This window comes from Saccharomyces kudriavzevii (assembly GCF_947243775.1).
Source record: "Saccharomyces kudriavzevii IFO 1802 strain IFO1802 genome assembly, chromosome: 2".
Taxonomy (NCBI): domain Eukaryota; kingdom Fungi; phylum Ascomycota; class Saccharomycetes; order Saccharomycetales; family Saccharomycetaceae; genus Saccharomyces; species Saccharomyces kudriavzevii.
In genome coordinates, this window is record NC_079273.1 from 1 (window position 1) to 19,100 (window position 19,100).

Below are 19,100 nucleotides of genomic sequence, written 5' to 3' on the forward strand. Positions count from 1 at the left end.
CACACACACACACCCCACACCCCACACCCACCACCCACACACCCACACACCACACCCACACACACCCACACACACCCACACACACACACTACTAAAGCTTAAGCTAGCACCCATCACTATTACACCATTAGCATCACCATCATCATCACCATCACTAACACCCATCATCATCACTACCATGACTATCACTACCACCATCATCATCATCACTACCATCACTGCCACTACTACCATCACCATCACTGTCATACCATCACTACCACTCACTCTGCTATTACCCTATCCACCACTCAAACGGACTGTAAGAACTCCCTTTAATGTTAACCTGACCATGTACCCCACGCTTTCTCACCCCACCACATGCTTTACCAGCACCATTCCATCACATCACTAAATACGGCCCTTACCTCAGCGGTTTATACCCAGGGCCTTTTCCACATTAAACTTAGTATTTCACATATTTATCTATCCACATCATATCTCTGCATCCTGAATAGTATATCCCCAACTTATCACCTTCTCATCTCTTCTGTATCATCCAAACACTACCCTCTATTTACCTACCATACATACAATGAACCTAAACAAAGAAATGGAGATAAATAATGTAAACAAAGAAATGTAGATAAAAAAACGTAAATAAATAAACTTTTAGAAAGAAATGTAAACAAACACACACTACCCACCTTTCCTACCTGACCCGGCTCTTCCCCATTGAATCATAGTATTATATCCAGCACATAGCCATACGGACGTTACAGAATACTGCCATACCACACCTCATCCTTATAGAACAGCACTCAATACTTCCATACTTCACAGTCTTTACCATATATCAACATTCTATAATATGCACTACCATCATCGTCGTCATCATTATCACCACTACTAACACCCATCACTATTGCACCATAACCATAACCATCACTACCATCACTACCATCACTACCATCACTACCATCACCACCATAACCATACCACCATCACCATCACTATCATCACCACCATCATCATCACTACCACTTTCTCTGCTATTACCCTACCCACCACTCAAACGGACTGTAAGAACTCCCTTTAATGTTAACCTGACCATATACCACCCTACGCTTTCTCACCTCACCACATGCTTTACCATCTCTGATTCATCACATCACTAAATACGGCCCTTACCTCAGCGGTTTATACCCAGGGCCATTTCCACATTAAACTCACTGTATTTCACATTTATGTATCTATATCATGTCCTTGCATCCTGAATAGTATATCCCCAAGTTATCACCCTCTCACCTCTTCTGTAGCCCGAAATACCATCACGTGACCAGTATAACCCTTATTATATAGTACTAAACCACCTCTCATCTATAACATCACTAAGTACGGCCCTTACCTCAGCGGTTTATACCCAGGGCCATTTCAACACTAAACTCATTATATTTCACATTTATGTATCTATATCGTGTCCTTGTATCCTGAATAGTATATCCCCAAGTTATCACCTTCTCACCTCTTCTGTAGCCCGAAATACAAACACGTGACCAATATAAGCCCTTATTATATAGTACTAAACCACCTCTCATCTATAACATCACTAAGTACGGCCCTTACCTCAGTGGTTTATACCCAGGGCCATTTCCACATTAAACTCACTGTATTCCACATTTATCCATCTATATCTCATATCTGCATCCTGGATAGTATACCCCCAACTCACCACCTCCTCATCTCTTCTGTATCCCCTAATTACTAACTCCTTATTTTGATACTACCGCGTGGCACACCCAGCGGTTCATACCTAATGTCATTACACCAAACTCATACTATCTCACATTTAACACTTCATATGCCTTTCCTATGCCCTAAACAACATATACATGCACTCGTCATCTCCACACCTCCTCTATAATTACCAAACACTACACTCCATTACCTCCCATATATACAATAATCGTAAACTATAAACATACACCACCCACCTTACTTAGACCATCACCCTATATCCATCATGTATCCCGCCTCATTAAACCGGCTCTTAGTCATTAAATCATAATATCACATCCAGCACATATTCACACGGACGCTACAGAATACTGCCATACCACACCCCATCACTATATATGGCACTCACCTAAACAGTTTATATCCTGTGCCATTTATTATCTCTACCCATTTCTGTCACATCTAACTATCCACAACTAATCACTTATCCTTGTGGACCATACAACTGCACTCAGTACTTCAATACTCTAACACCTTGACTATACATCAGCTTCTGCATTACGCCATTGTTAACATAACTCATATATACAATACAATCACCACCATCACATCACCCCCATGCCCTCCACTCTCTAACATCATACTGCTCTCCTCACCTCAATACATATCCACTGACGTTGACTCTACTCTCACCTCAATACATATCCACTGACATTGACTCTACTAACTGCACTCCACCTACCATACTACAGTTATATAAGTGCACTAACACATGAATATTAACATAAACGCACCAATATATGAATACTTTACCCATCAGCACATTATCGTAAATATAGAATACACAATATCATCACCTCAATTAGCCGCCATTACAGTATTCTTAATATCCTTGACATAAATACCAGCACATACGCACACGGATGCTACATAAAATAATCCAATCACTTTAACCCCTACTCAAATTCCATTATTCATCATCATACTCTTCCTCTACCATTATCTCCTTTCTTCTTATATATCCTTCGCATACTACTCTCACGTCACATGAACATAAAATATCATCACCTAAATCCAAGTTTTAGGTCCCAGTATCTCCATTCCATGCACTACACTATAATACAACTACATACGCACACGGACGCTATAGAATATAACATACTCATATAGCGCCACCACATAATATCATTACTCTCATTTTCCTATAATCAATCCCTCCATTTTATATTTTTTAACTATTTTTCACTTTTCATAAAATATTCACCAGTCATAAATAATTCTCGCTAATCCTCACTAATCATTATTTCATTTATAGGATCCATCTATATCCCCCACATACCTTGTAACATATACCATCCCTTTGGTTACTCATTAAATGGCATTCACGAAATGAACTTTACACAATCTCATTCCGTAATCCATTCCGCCACCGTTTCAAAAATACCATAATTGATCGAGCAGGCTTATAATATTAATATACACATATATTCAACTATATACACTGTCAAATCATATTTTTTTATTTTTCATTCCTTCCTAATGTCCGTAGGATTTCATTCGTAAAAGCATGTTACCTATTTAGCAATGGTGTAAATACCATCCTTAGACAAAGCACTAGAGATGGCTGGTCTCAATCTGGTGGAGTACCATGGGACACCAGTGATCATTCTGGTCACTTGGTCTGGAGCAATACCGGTCAACATCGTGGTGAAGTCACCGTAGTTGAAAACAGCTTGAGCAACTTCGACTGGGTAGGTTTCAGTTGGGTGAGCGGCTTGGAACAAGTAGTATTGGGCCAAGTGAGCTCTGATATCAGAGACGTAGACACCCAATTCAACCAAGTTGACTCTTTCGTCGGATTGAGCTAGGGTGGTGGTGGCAGAGGCACCAGCAGCTAGAGCGGCGACACCAGCAGCGATTGAAGTTAATTTGACCATTGTATTTGTTTGTTTTGGACTGTTTCCTTAGTGGTGATATAGGCTTAACTAGAAAGAGAAGAATGAAGGCATATTCTCAAAGATAGATGATCAGAGCTGCTCTATTTATACGATTTCTTTGACCAGTTTGTTGCTACCCAAACGAATTAGTGAACGCTCACGTTTCATCGCGTACTCCTTCTCATCTTACCTCTCGCACCCATATTCATTGTCACCATGGAGATGTGCCTGTCTTTGAACGACCTCTTTCACAGCTTTCGTATATGAAGGCACGTTTTGCATTTTCCATATTCTCTCGTATGCACCAAAGAAGAATGCCAATTATAGGGGAGCCGGGGTACCTTGAAAAACCCTTTTCCGTGCCTGCGATATTTCCTTTTTTGGCCAAATAGAAGATCCGAGTTTAGTTTGGACCCTCGTTCAGAGGCCCATCGTCTAGGCCCAGATTCATATGAGCTAAACGGTTGCCACGGAAAGGTAGCAAGCAGCTTTCACTTCCTCCAAATGGCGTGTGTTGTGAATCGTACCTATAGGGTCTGCCACTTTTTGCAATAGCACCAAAACTGCTGATAAGCCAATGTATGGACTCAAATCCCCAGTTTACTTGCTGAATTTTTCTGTTTTACGGGATCTTTTGTCCGTATTCCGTGTGATCCAATAGTTTATGAATGCTATTTGTCGTACTTTCTGACTTCCGACTTGACTTCCACATAGCTTCGGTGCTCGGCATAATGCTGCTTGCCGTACTTTCTTCGGCGTCCCAGGAATGTGGGAGCAACTTCTTTTTGCATGGAAGGTCATCAAATATGCCCCCAGAAAGTAACGATTTTGAATAACCCAGACCAAGTTAAAACGGCAACTCTCCTTTGAAAGCTAAACTTTTGCACTTTAACAGGAACTCCAAGCCTTCCCAGTGTTGATTAGTTCTGCTGTTTGTCCATTTCCGCAAAGTAAACCCTCAGGCCTTTTTTAATGCACAAAGTATTCGATTCTGAATATGACAGCTACATGACAAAAGACTTCATTGGTTACAAGGAAGCATATTCGACTCTAGACAACAAGATTTCTAGTAGCTTTATAGGTTTGTATCACGCGGTAGTTTTTGTAGAGCAATTTACATAACAGAGGAGCCAAATGAAGTTCCTCGTTGTTTGATACTAGATATGTCGAACGCCCCTTTATCGTGCTCCCACTTACTGATCAAGCATAATCTCAACTAAGCCTTCAACTGTTGCATAATGCGCGCCTTCGGTGTTTTTTTTTCTTGGCAGAAAAAGACAGTCTTCGAACTATATAAGGCAACCACTAGGAGGTTGCGACTCCAAGTAACAGATCTCCTAAACAACCACCTCAACATCAACATGGAAGATACCAAAGTTGAAGATGAGAAGAATGTAGGTTTATTATCCTCTGGATATCTCGAATCCCAAAAGATTGTTTTACCTAAGGACGTTTTCAGAAATGGCTTTACTTGGTTCTGTTATGAGACTTTCAAGTCCCTAGCCTTCCGTATCTGGTTGCTATCATGGCTACCAGTTACAACATGGTGGAAAATGTCGACTAATTGGATTTATCCATTTTTGGCTACTAATCTTCTGATTTTATGTGTATTTTTTTTGCCTCTTATTCAAATGTTGTGTCGTAAACGTACCTTATCGAAAAATCTCACCCAGTTTTCTAAAGAAATCATTGCAAACTCTCCAGGTACCGACGTCGAAAACTGGGAACCTATTGCAGCAAATCTCAACTCATATATGTATGAAAACAAATTCTGGAAAACCAAGTACTTTTTTTATGGTGCTTGGAACTGCCAAGAGGCATTCAGATTAGCCATTTTAGAGCCATTTTCTGTGAAGAAAGATGACGATTCAAAGCTCAAGTCATTTAAAGATTCAGTTCCTTACATCGAAGAAGCTTTGGAAGTTTATTTTACAGAAGTGGATAAACAGTGGAAGTTATTTGACACTGAGAAGGCGTGGAACCCTGTTAACTTGGATGACATTCAGCTTCCCAAAGAAACCTATCGGTTTAAGCTTACTTGGGTTCTCAAGAGGATTTTCACTCTTCAATGCTTACCATTATTCCTTCATTCTTTGAACTGTATCTACATTTCATGGCATTACGGCCTTCTATTTCGCATCCCATACCTTGGATGCATCTTTCTCATGAATATGCATACTTTCCAAAATTTGCGAGGTGCCTCGATGAAAAACGAACATAAAATGCAATTTTTGTCATCTATCATAAATGAGAGAGAAATCGGTGCTAATGGGTGGGATCACATCGCAAAGAGAATGAACAGATATTTGTTTGAGCAGAATGTTCGGAAGAATGAAGATTTTTTCTTTGATGGGATTGATTGTAAATGGTTTTTTAACTACAGCCTCTGCAGCCATTTATCTTCCAAGAAAACACTTTCGCACGTACCATTGGATGTTGAGCTATGGCCATACATTCGGGAAGCACAATCATCCTGTACCGATGAGTCTTCGGTGCAGATATGAACATTTCCCCTTAGTTTAGAATTTTCGTAGTTCGTTAAATCTATATATACTAGTTATACTCAGGGTTACATCATAAATATAGTACTGCTCATGCAAGTAGTGTTACTTAGCGTTATTGCAACAACCAGTAACAACAACGACTGTTCTGATCTGAATAACCACGGAATGTTTCATCTCTTACCGCTGTAAACATTTTCTAAAAATGAAATCACGGGATCTAGTATAATTATTTGGCGTTAAATTGGTTTCATGTAGTTAAGGGAAGGAGTGTGTACACGTTCTTACTTAGTCCTACTAGTGGCATCATGCTTTCTCTCGGGTACGGAGCCACGTCTTAATTACATGTGGAATAGAGAATTAAGGGTATCGTGAATAATATAAGCACGTATAGTAAGACTGATGAACAGAAATAATCGATTTGGGAATCTATATGAAGCTGTCATGGCCGCAATTGAAGAACGAGAAAATTGATAGAGCATTCTTCGGAAAGAAAACATAAACAGTTATCAATTATAGGCATTCAAACTATTCTGCTCTAAGCCAATTGTGCAGCAGATATGCTTATTCAAATATACCTCTTTTTCCAGTATTCACCTGCACTTACTGTGTACGTCCAGTTTTTAGGTGTACCGCTAAAGGTATACCAATTTTTAGGCCATTTTCTAATGTCAAGACCAGTTCGAGAAGGCAATAAATTTCTGCGTGATGGGAACCATTGACGCCTTTGTGCTATGTTCGTTCTTCCAAGATGAGTGAGATGGAAGAGAGATGTCAACAGTCAGGGCGAATTAACGGATATTGCATTCTAAATATTTCCTCCCGGCTCAATCTATTGACAGTAATATGTTTGGTAGAGTAATGCAAAGATACCGCTCAAATTTATAGTGTTTATCCCTAATTGAGAGTCTTCGCGGTTACACTGGTATAGACTGACTGTGTTTTTTTGATATATGACCATATCTCGACATTCAAAGATCTAGGCGACAGAGGTTTTGAGGTTATTGAGCCGCTGAAAATCAGTTCCAATAAAAACAACTTCATCTTTCTCAACTTTTTCATCGAACAAATACTGATACATTCTCTTTGCGACCTGACTCCACCAATTAGCACCAATCTCTTGCTCTTCATAATAGTAATTAAACGCCGCATTTTCTCATGAATGCAATTTTTGTATCATTTTTGGAAACTGCCTCCAAAACATGAAGGGATAGCTCGGTGAAAAGTAGATGTTATGCAAAAATGTAGGAATATTCTCGGAAAGTAACGATTTTGAAGAACCCAGGCAAAGTTAAAACTGTAAGTTTCCCTTGGACGCTGAACTTTTGCAATTGACAGGAATTCCAAGCCTTCCTAGTACTGATTTATTCTAATTGCTCACTTCTGCAAAATGAACTTTTAGTGCTTTTTCAATGCAAGAAAGTAAACCCTTAAATGACCTGATTTTTGCATCGCTGCCCTTCTTCAAATAAAACGGGTTCTAGGGGCGTTATACCGAATGTTTCTTGGCAGTTCGAATGATCAAAGGAAAAGTACCTTGATACATCAATTTGTTGAAACTCATTGCGACGAGTTTTCAGTATTTCGCTTCGGGGAATCGGCAATGATTTCTGAAAAGTGTTAAAACAATACAGTAAGAAGTAACGGTTGAAAGGATGATCTATCATGAGAGAATATGGCAGCAAAAAAAAGAACAACAAGAAGATATCAGAAAAAGATACGAAAAGTACGAGGCAGAATTTGCAACACTTTCCTGATCTTCAAATAATAAAAAAATTGTAGAAGTACATTGGACAGCTTCCGAAAACTTATCTTATCAGTTAGGCTGGGTTAACTTATTATCGAAATGAGAAGCCAAGGAAGTTGCCCGAGTAAAAATGAAGACTCCCGTACCTAGCTACAAATAGAATAATTTAGGAGGACTATATCGATCGTTTCATACCGAAAACTGGTCTTCTCAATTGAGGACCAAAGAGCAATGCGGAGAGAGACTGTGAATAATTTATACAATTGGATAGATACGCTATCTGATGATGAGCTTTTCCAAGCCGGAAAGAGAAAATGGGCTACAACCAAAGCTATGTGACCTGTCTATAAATGGATCGGTATTAGCATTGTCATGTGACAGTCACGTGAGTTGGACGCATACCTCATCGATATGAGCCTTTGTAGTTACCCGTCCCTCGGCGTAATTTTGGCATTTGCCTGCGCCATGCAGGTCCCAGTTGCCAATTATACATGATCTAGCTGCTGCTATAAAGGTACAGGTCGTCTGCAAATAGTTGGTGCCAAGTCCCATTCGCTTATCAATGTGAAGAAGTACTGTGAAAATACTACGTCTTATTTTTGATATGAGTTCGGAATTACTAATGGCTGATTCTAAAGCGGGAGCGAAAACCACTGAAGAGCTCTCCAAAGTTGAAACCATTGTCCTACCGAGGGACAAAACCAATAAATTCGTCCATTTCTTCAAACAGAACATTCGAGTTTTCTATTTGATTTTGCTTCACATCATCGTGATAACCATTTTTGGCTATGTAGGATTCCATACTGAAGGCTATTTGGTTTCTTCCTTGGGCATTTTTCTCATGATTGTAGGATTTATGCTTTTATTTTATGATGTGCCTTTATTTTATTACATTAGTTTGCCAGAATACAGACTATCCTGTCTTTCTTACAGCTGCAAGATGAAGTTACTGGTTGAAGTTATTACTCATAAGCCTAATGTGAACACGCTCACATGATGCCCAATTGCATATAACATGAATCAATATGTGTTTGACCAAGGTATATGTCCAAACAAATCATTTTTTTACGATGGTAACTCTTGTTATCAGGTTTTTCATGAATTAGCGATCCTTCCATGCGGCAGTGGAAACTCTAACAAAAATAGTGCAGACGCTGAACAGGAAACCGGGAGTAATTCAGCTACCACGAATACTGACGGAAACTATAGTAGTAGCAACTTTGAATTACAATCTTATATTGCGAAGGCATTGGCCGTGTACAAGGACTCAGTTGACAAGTACTGGGTAGATGAGTTTCCAGAGGCCACAGTTTGATCTGAAAGATGCTTCAAAGCTTTACTTTAACTCTTATGTATTCACGTCAATCATAAGAAGGAAACGGAGATAATTGTAAGCCTTCGTTAGCCATGATTTTTTGATTCTCGCAATATCACCTGTTCTCGGCAACCAATAAAGAATTTTAAACCTGAGAAGTATAGCAAAGTATTTGGATCATTATATGACGGAAGGTCTTATCAGTTGTAAAAAACCAACCGCCAAGTATTGACGTATTCAATTTTACAACAAGATTTCTAGTAATTTTATAGCTTTGTATCAGCTGATGGCTTTCTGGAGCTGAAAAGCCAAATGAAACTCTTCGTTTTTTGATACTAGATATGTCGAATGCCCCTTTATCGTGCTGCCACTTACCGATCAAGCATAATATTAGCTAGGCCATCAACTGTTGCACAATGCACACTTTTGGTGTTTTTTTTCTTGGCAGAAAAAGACAGTCTTCGAACTATATAAGGCAACCACTAGGAGGTTGCGACTCCAAGTAACAGATCTCCTAAACAACCGCCTCAACATCAACATGGAAGATACCAAAACTTGAAGAATCATATTCTTATTTCTTCCTTCATTTTTATTGACCATTAAGGTCTTGTGACATTTGTTGGGATTCCATTTTTGATAAGGTTAATAATATTATGTATATAGGATATACTAGAAGTTCTCCTCATGGATTTAGGAATCCACGAAAGGGAATCAACACTTTTACATAATCTTATTCTTATTTCTTCCTTCATTTTATACGTCGTTATTCATTGATCCTATTGCATTATCAATCCTTGCACTTCAGCTTCCACTAAATTTGATGACTGTTCTGAATCTTATTTCACTGGTCTAATAATTTTTGTCATCTTCTTAACACCGTATATGATAATCTTCTAGCTACGTGATTGAATGTATTAATCAGCTGTACTAGTAATTGATGGATAGTTGATTATTGTTCCAACATATACCTCTCTTATATAGTATAAGAAAGAGTTCTGCTTTTTATTCTTAATTGATACTAATAATTATCAACAAATACTACTAGCTGTCAACAATTACGATAGAGGGTAAAGAGGCGGTTGGTTGAGATCTAAAAGTTATTCTTGATATTTTATAACGGAAAGGTTACACTCAACCTAAATTAGGGATATTATGTTGTATTACGGGCTCGAGTAATACCAAGGTAATTTAGCAATCCTGTTTATAACAGGGAAGTAACTTGTTTGCTAGACTAGTTGTCACGATAATTCACGGAATGTTACTTGCTTATATCTAATATATAAGATCTAGTTTATACTTAAAGGGTGGAAGCGCAGAATCTCGGATCTAATCTAATTGTTCGTCTATTTATATTTCGGGTGTTTCATTTGCTTGAGGACCACGTTCTAGAATGGAATTACAAATGTGGTGCTGATATCTTGTACGACTTATTTTGATTTATTTCAGACACGTTTTTATAGATATTTCCGTCGTGTTCATTATGACGTACTGTCGTCATGTTGAGGTATCTCATCTTGAGATACAACATATTATTGAAATTTATTGGAGGGTTGGCCGAGTGGTCTAAGGCGGCAGACTTAAGATCTGTTGGACGGTTGTCCGCGCGAGTTCGAACCTCGCATCCTTCATTATTTTTTTAATAGAACACTAATTGAAATCTTGCTGAGCTATGAAGTAGCTTGAGTAGAAATCACAATGAAAAAAAGGGAAGTGGTTCACTATGATGGATTCAAACTTCAACATAGAACCTGGAAGACTTGAAAGTTTCCAATTCGAAGTATTGCATAGACTCTGAAAAAATACTACATAGTCCAAGCACAGTGTCAACAAATATTACGTTATTGTGGGTTTGTTTAAGTGTATTTTTCTAGCTATACAAACATGTGAAAGAGGTTGAAAGACTCTTTTCGATATATACAAGAAGCCTCAAAATGATGACCAAAAGTTCAATGAGTTGGAAGGTTATATCGTCAGGCATTGTCTTTGCAGAAACGAGAAAACTGTTTTAAGTAGTCTTCATTTTGCTCGCAATTTTGCCTTAAAATTCCATCTGTTGTAGAGGTTAGAATCTGCTCTATTTTTCTGTTATTCGCCACCCACTCTGTGACCTTCGTCCAATCCCTATACTGGGCTTCTTGTTCCTCCACTCTTTCCCTCGCTGCATAAGGATCAATCCTTGCATCTGTAATGGGTTCGATGACACTCCCTCCAATATTGTTGAATTTTTGATCGGTCTCAGTTTTTATGTTAGCTGCTTCATTTTCGCAAAAGGAAATTATATTGTTCCGTATTTGCCAATTTGGATATAGCTCTTGCTTTAAAAATTCTTTACACTTGTTCTTCCCATTGGAAGAGGCCTTCCTATAGTTATTTAATTTTTGTCTGATTATATCATCACTCCCATGCCTCAGAAACCTCAGAAATGAATCTATTAAACTCGGATCAACACACCTCTCCCGTGTAACAGTGATTGTAGTAAGTGACGGTTCATCATTAGGAAAAGTAAGGTTGGATTCAAGTAAGCTTTGAGGCGCAGTAAACGTACGTTTATTGTCGACCATACCGCTTCTTTGTCTGCGTGGACAAATGAAGAATAATTCCAATCTTATGATTATTTTTTGTAAGAATGAGCCTTAAGTTGTATATTTAACAGTGCGCGCAAGTTCTACCGCTATTGTCATGTTGAAATGTGAAATTTCTGAGCGACTTCTGAAAAACAAACGAATGCTGTTTCGTTTCTATGAAAAAGGCACACTTGATAATCCAGCGCACATTAGCCCATCACTTCAAAGTCTTGAGGTAATACTTAAGAGACACAGAAAAAATTTGATTAGAAATTATAAAAACTATATATCGTCTAGAAACCGACGGCGCTCTTCATCATGTCTTTTCCCGTTTCTTCCATGGCGTCATTCATAGTTTGTCCCATTGTCGTTGCATAGTCATTGATGGTAGTTTCCACCATGTCTAGACGAGTTTCAACTGCCCTAGAGACACTTTTAAGAAGACCGTATCCACCGCTTCTAGTACCATTTCTCACAGGTCTAGTGTACATGTGTTCACTTGAACCGGCAAATGACTTCCCAGTCGTGTTACTTCTACTGGAAGATACAGTCCCTTGAGCAATGGCGCTTTCTTCGTACTTGGATTCAGGTCTTTCAGTACCACCAAGCAGTTCATCAAGTTGGTGTGGAGTGCAGTATACCGTTCCTCTCGCCCACTGTAAAGAGTTTACCTGAGGCCTGTAGCTGATCCTTAAATCAGGATTGTATAACGTATCAATAGGATTGGGCTGTGATATATCGCTATTTTGATTTGTTCCGGCGGCGCTTTCATTGATTACAGAAATCAGAGACGCTTGGAATTTTCCATTGCGGATCACTATGTCACCATTTTCTAATACGGATGAATTCTCAATGTATTGGGTGATAACGGGTATTGTGCAGCGTAAGTTTTTAATTTCCTTAAGTTCGGGTACGGTCATAATTCTTACATCCCCATTAACCAATAGGGCAATCATGATCGTTGAGAGCCTTCTTTCACCCTTACCGTTTATAATAGGAATAAATGACAATCCACTAGAGGCAATTGGACACTTGAGAAGTGCGTGCGTATCCTTTGATTTACCGGGTGATACCAGGCGAATATCAGTCTCCCCAGTAACCGTAACAAACCCGTTTATTGGGACACCCTTACTTAAGTCTTGCATTTTCGTCATTGTAGCTGAGCAACTGTATCCAGATTCCTTGGCAAAGGAATCTATCTTTAAAATTCTACCTTGGTTATTGGTTTTTGTTGAATCAGCATATTTGACCTCAAACGTTCCGCCAGCTGCAGGCAGTATTTTGAAAGTCAATAATTCCCCGATATTAGTCCCACACAGCATTAAGATACTAGAATACCCATCGTTGCCATACTCCATGACGGAACAGTGAATCGCAGAAACATAGGAACTACCTGCTTTGGATAGAACTCTAATGTTCTCACTGAAAATGATAGCCGGACCTCTTCTGTCTAACAATACCAAGGTCCCTTCGTTGTAACCAATAGCAACAAACCCAATGTCACTATTCAAGATCGTTGATACCGTGCCTTTTTTAGCGTGGATCACAGTACTCGGCATGAAACCTTGTTTGACATTGGAAGGACTTCTATCTGTTACATCAACTAAAATACTACTTGAGTCATCTAAGGAGAACCTGCTAAATTTTAGTTCTAAGGCGCCATTACTAGGATGATGGTTATAGAACTTGTTTGTTTCGAACTTGAAAAGAACCACATCACCAGTCTCAGAGGATACTGCCAATTCCAACGTCTCTGGTGCAAATGATATATTTCTTATTGCTAAATCAGTACCTCTATTGAGTATTTTTGCAGTATTTACCTCAAATACGGCGTTTTCAGTTATCTCACTGTGCGAGGCATCCCATATTTTAACTGATCCATTACTATGTCCGGTCAGCAAAGCACATCTGGTTTTATGGTTTCTAATACTTCTGCTGGCAGACACGCCACCTTTCAGGAATGAGTCACTTTGTGCGATTGTCATCACTCCCAGCCATAACTTCTTTTGGACAGATTTGGCCATACAGGTAGTAACCGTCGGTCTCACCCATGCTAAACTTCGGGGGAAAATCGACGCCTTCGAACTGAAAGATCCCGTTGGATATATTAATGTCTCAAGTTCACCGTCCTCTAAAAGTAATAAAATGATATTTGTATCATGGCACCCACCGAAAAATGGCGAAGCCTTCGGCAAGGGTAGAAAGTTTACAAGTGGGGCCTTTCCAGCCAAGGAGAATAGTTTTTGTTGTACTGGTTTGGCGTAGTACTTGCTCATTGCATCAAACGATGTAACGGAATACATCGGCGTTCCACCCAGATCAATCATTGTTAGCTCTTGCGGAGAGCCAAGATTATTTGTCGCTTTTGTTGCAATCAACAGCGACGTATATTCAGGATTGCGCTGGCAAAGCCATGCCACTTTGAAAATGGCAGGAATCTCTTTCAAAGAATCGTCTTTCGAGGTAGAAATTGGAAAATTAACATGTGTTTCAAATATACTCCTAGCTTGAATTAATTTACCGCTACTTACATCCCAGAATACTAGGGAATTATCCTCATGAACGGTTAAAACATGTAAAGAATTTGGGTGGTAAAGTGATTGGATAACTTTTGGTGTCCTTTTCTTCTCTATGCCTGTGGATAGATCGCCACCCGGCGCATAAGGTTCTAATTGGTAAAAAAAATGTTGTTTGACTTTAGCATCTACAAAGGAATATATGACAGTAATGTGTTCATATGATATCAATATTGTTCCTATGTCCCTAGGATTCCACTGAATAGAAACAATAGGTGATAGTCTTTCTTTTGGCAAGAACATGCTTTTTTGAAGGTTTTCGATCCTCAACTTAGACATTTGGTTCCTGTCCACATCATATACTAATACGGATCCACTCTCGAGACCAATCAGCATCCAGTCCAGTGATGGATCTGTTTCGATGCAGGTTATGCTGTTTGGACAGAAAACAGTCGTCAAAATCTGTTTCGAATATAGTGAAAGAACAATTAGGTTATTCTTGTCATCTACAGCAACCAAATAGATTCCCTTGACAAATCTCATATCTTTGATTTGGGTCCTATTTTTTAGCGTAAATACGACTTCGATTTGCTTTTGTCCGTAAATATGAATTTCACCAGAAGTGGTAGCAACTGCCAAAAGGCTTTGGGTGTAATCAAATGTGGTAACGATTATCTGTCCATTCATACCGTACGTGCATATTTTCTTGGCATCGAAAACCTTAGCGTCAATGCCATTCGATACATCATGAACTCTTGCAGATTTGATTGCATTCGACACATTCTTCAAACGTCTGCTTCTTTTAAACATACTTAAAACTCAATATTTTTTCAATTCACACCTTAGACTCGCTGTATATATCAGCTACGTTCAAAAAATGTTGGTAAGGATATTTATGATTTTGACCTTTTTAAAGAACCTTCTAAATAATATAAATAGAATGCGCATTGTTGAACATACGGCTTCGCATCGCATCGTCTAAACGAGGTTTTTCATATGCTTGTTCGAAAATGGTACGAATAAAAGGAGGCATTGCTCTAGAGTTAATAGCTGTATTTTATGTAACAAAACCTCATTAACAGTCCTCTTTTCGTAATGAATGGAACATTCCAACTGGTTCTTTTTGAATGTGCTATATAACGAATTAAATAAACAGTGCTTTTGATGGCCTTTTCAAAGATCTAAATCATCCGGCATAAAGGAAAATCCTCTAAACTCTTCTTGCTGACTTGTAGTCAAAACAGAGGGCAAGGGTGTAAGTGTTGGTGGCGCTGAGGTAAATTCTTGTTCAAAATATGATGTATCTTCCGGTGATTTGATTTCCGGAATGTATGGTGGCTTGATGCGAAGATTCAAGACATCCTCGAAGTTGATATTACGGAAAAAAGGTTCTTCCATAACTTCAGCCGCATCTCTCGGACCAGCTCCTAACCTCTTTTCGGGATCTTTGGTTAAGAGGCCTTGGAATATTTGTACAATCTCACCTGCCATATCTATTGGGTATAGAGGTTCGTCAGTGAGTATGGCGTTGAAAACTTCATCTTCGTCATCACCTGAAAATGGTGACTGGCACAATAACATTTGATATAGTAACACACCAAAGGCCCACCAATCTACAGCTTTGGTATACTCCTGCTCTTTTAAAATTTCAGGCGCCATAAACTCGGGTGTGCCACAAAATGTGGAGGTTCTGTGACCATACCACATTTCATCCTTACACAAACCATAATCGGCAATCTTTATATGACCTTCTGGGGTTAACAGAATATTTTCTAATTTTAAATCACGGTATATCACACCATTGTCATGGAAATATTTCAAAGCCAGTAATACCTCGGCAGCGTAAAATTTTGCTCTTCTCACAGAAAGCCTTTGATTTTGGACATGCCACATTAGGTCACCACCCCCAATAAATTCCATGGCAAAATATATACGATTTTCTGTTTGAAAGGAACAGTATAAATTGGTTAAGAATGGGTGTTTGGTTTTGGTGGCCAACAAAAATACCTTCTTTTCTGCTCTTGCGCTTTCAATATCATGGTTTTGAATGATATTATCCTTTTTTAGAACTTTTATGGCACATAATCTGTTGGTGTTCTTTGATTTAGAAAGGATAACTTTACCAAAGTTACCTTTACCCAAAACCTTGAGCAATACAAAATTATCCAATGATACCTTACGGCGCTTAGCCGCTTTCTTTTTATGCTTGCCGCTAGTACTAGTTTGTGATTTTTGTGGGGATTGGTGATCGGTGGTCCTGGAGGCATGAGTGCTTGTAGGAGCTAAAGACGCTGTTTCCTGGTTTGCTTCTTTTGAAACATGGTCTTGTTCAATTTGGAAAGTTTCGCTATTCATGTCGCGGAACGGATTTGTGTGTGAAGAATCAATTGTCATATCGGCCTCACGGAAATCGTTCATATCCTTCCAATCAGGTTGCTGCTTAGTATCTAGGTCTATATTGTCACCTTCTATGTCTTCCGGTACGCCTCCGCTGCCTTGATTTATTTCGCGCTCCATTTCATCACGCTGTGCTTTCCACTGTTCGAGTTCATCTCTCATCAAATCATCTTTGGATTCCCACGTTTGGCTGTGTTCAATTGATAAGTCAGTCAATTCCGTGAGACATTTATTCGATGTTGGATCTAGCGTTTTCTCCTCTAGAGAGAATTCAGCGGACTGTTGTGCACCTTCTGTAAAATTTAAATAGGCTTCATTTTCATCGATAAATTTATTTAATTTATCACGTCCGCGTGTTTGTAATGGAATTGCCTCATCAATTATAGGTTCGTGATGTTTAGTAGGGGAGTCTCTTTCTACTTTCTGAGGTGAAGGAGTTTTATCGTGTTTTCTGGGTTGAGGGGGCAAGGGAGCATTCGCTCTTTCTGTGAATTTGGTTTGAGAACGATCGCTACCAATAGTGGTGCCAATGGATGATCCCGTTTGTGCGGATGGGATTGTTCTCTTCTTCTTTTCTTGGTTACGTTTGGTGTCTTGGATTGTTTTTAAAATTTTATTTGCCATCTCCATTGACATACCACAGAAATCGGGAACTAGATGAGCACATTGAGCGTGGCACATTATATCACACTCAGAACATTTGCGTACTTTATGTCTACCCCAGGGTAGGATATAACCACAGTGGCAACACCATTTCGTGCCGCGATTTGAAGTGGGCACAAACCTGTGAGGAATACGATGATTCAATTTCGCTTCATCCGGGTCTGTATCAGTGGAAGTTTTAGCGATACACTTAGTAACAACGTTGGTGTAGCATTTTTTGTGACATAAAAATTTACAATCTTGACATTGAAACCCGGTATACCGTAGGAAATCACCACAGTATGCGCAACACATGATGTTGTAGAATGATTTTTGTACAAAGTGATGGCCATGTTGCTCAAATATATCTTCTTTTCTGTTGATAATAGCACCATGACGATGTAGTCCGCCCATTAAGTGCTTTTTTTCTACCTGAGATGACTTGTGAAATCCTAATGTTAACAAAATCTGACCGGTTGGTTCTAGGACAAACCATGAATTCGTGCTGATTTGGCTAGTTAATGCATTATCGTCTTGTCCACTTTTTTCCAAGGATGATTGAACGGCTGAATTCGAGTTCGTGGAAGTCAATGTGCTCCCCTCTTCGTTAGCGAGAGATGAGCCGCTATTTATATTCGATGCATTGACCCAGCCCTGTTGCCCCGTTGTTTGTCCGGCTTTCTTCTTGCGAATTTCTTCAGCAATATCGGAGAGTAGTAACCACATTACAGCGACTGGAATTAACGAATCGTTCACCTTATCATAAACGGTAATCTCTATTTCATTCCCTTTTTCGACTGAGATTTGAAAATCCTCACTCCATCTGTCATTTCTAGAGGGTTTCGTTCTGGCTTTGATAGTATCATCGATCTTTACAGTAATATAACTCTCTGGTTTCCTGGCAAACATAGGCGATTGTATATGATCAACGTCTCTAATTGCAGTTATTCCAATGGTCAAGACGCCCGTCAATTGCTTTCTCCGGAACTTTGGTTGTTGATTGTCCATCATATCGTTTGACTGATGTTTAAACTGATCAATGTCAACATTAATAGCTTGATATTTCTTCAGGGCTTTATTGAGCATCTGAATTCTGTATTTGGATTCCATAGCGCCCCCTTCTGCTGCAGAGCTGCTCCGTTGGTCACCATCGATTTGATACAGTTTGGTGAGCTTGGTATTAGCTTCTTGATATTGTTTTTCCACTTGTAATTTGAATTCTAATTGTTGTAACATGTATTGGATTCTTTGCGCTAAAGAAGGGCAGTCATATTTCACCAAATCCAGGCGGGAAAATATGTGTTCATTTGGCGATATGGTGGAAAGAAACCCGTATTCCTTAGAATTATTTTGACCATTATTATCATTAGGATTCTGGCCTTGATTTTGCTGGGCAGTCTTTAATCGTAACTTCTTCAAATTATCCTGCAAATACTCGAGATTTTGACGCGCCTCCCTTATATTTGTGTTACATTTTTGAATGACCATAACATTGTCAGTCTTTTTCTTGAGGGCAGAAGCTCCCCGAATGATGTTTTCTTCGACTGATATCTTTCTTTGAATGTTTTGCTCCAGTTGCGAAACACTCATGACCGCGCTGTTTTTATTTTCTGATCTTTTCTTGTTTACTCTAGAGTCTCTATCAGACTGCTTTTACAGACCTTTTTTGTTTGATGATTGAACTTCCTTGTAATCTTCAATAAAAAGGGATCGACACTAAATACCTCTTATGTGAATACGGGCGAAGAGTATCAGAGAGGTCGAA

General features: G+C 39.1%; 6 protein-coding genes and 1 non-coding gene across 7 annotated transcripts; 3 read left to right on the forward strand and 4 right to left on the reverse strand.

Annotated features, from left to right (window-relative positions):
- Positions 1–3,290: 3,290 nt before the first annotated feature.
- On the reverse strand, positions 3,291–3,653 carry SKDI02G0010 (SRP1/TIP1 family protein; the record flags this gene model as incomplete). Its single annotated transcript, XM_056232417.1, has 1 exon — positions 3,291–3,653. One exon carries the CDS (start codon positions 3,651–3,653, stop codon positions 3,291–3,293), a length of 363 nt encoding a protein of 120 aa, XP_056085898.1.
- Positions 3,654–5,014: 1,361 nt separating this feature from the next.
- Positions 5,015–6,157, forward strand: SKDI02G0020 (DUP/COS family protein; the record flags this gene model as incomplete). The annotated part of the gene is made up of 1 exon (XM_056232429.1): positions 5,015–6,157. One exon carries the CDS (start codon positions 5,015–5,017, stop codon positions 6,155–6,157), a length of 1,143 nt encoding a protein of 380 aa, XP_056085899.1.
- Positions 6,158–8,916: 2,759 nt separating this feature from the next.
- On the forward strand, positions 8,917–9,216 carry SKDI02G0030 (uncharacterized protein; the record flags this gene model as incomplete). The annotated part of the gene is made up of 1 exon (XM_056232440.1): positions 8,917–9,216. The coding sequence occupies one exon, from the start codon at positions 8,917–8,919 to the stop codon at positions 9,214–9,216; it is 300 nt and encodes a 99-aa protein (XP_056085900.1).
- Positions 9,217–10,760: 1,544 nt separating this feature from the next.
- Positions 10,761–10,844, forward strand: Skdi_2.trna1L. The gene has a single exon. It is a non-coding gene; the product is annotated as a tRNA-Leu (tRNA).
- Positions 10,845–11,186: 342 nt separating this feature from the next.
- On the reverse strand, positions 11,187–11,777 carry MIX23 (Mix23p; the record flags this gene model as incomplete). Its single annotated transcript, XM_056232451.1, has 1 exon — positions 11,187–11,777. One exon carries the CDS (start codon positions 11,775–11,777, stop codon positions 11,187–11,189), a length of 591 nt encoding a protein of 196 aa, XP_056085901.1.
- Positions 11,778–12,073: 296 nt separating this feature from the next.
- SRO77 (putative Rab GTPase-binding protein SRO77) lies at positions 12,074–15,106 on the reverse strand (the record flags this gene model as incomplete). Its single annotated transcript, XM_056232462.1, has 1 exon — positions 12,074–15,106. The coding sequence occupies one exon, from the start codon at positions 15,104–15,106 to the stop codon at positions 12,074–12,076; it is 3,033 nt and encodes a 1,010-aa protein (XP_056085902.1).
- A 363-nt stretch (positions 15,107–15,469) lies between these two features.
- On the reverse strand, positions 15,470–18,925 carry PKC1 (protein kinase C; the record flags this gene model as incomplete). Its single annotated transcript, XM_056232473.1, has 1 exon — positions 15,470–18,925. One exon carries the CDS (start codon positions 18,923–18,925, stop codon positions 15,470–15,472), a length of 3,456 nt encoding a protein of 1,151 aa, XP_056085903.1.
- Between the last annotated feature and the right edge of the window lie 175 nt (positions 18,926–19,100).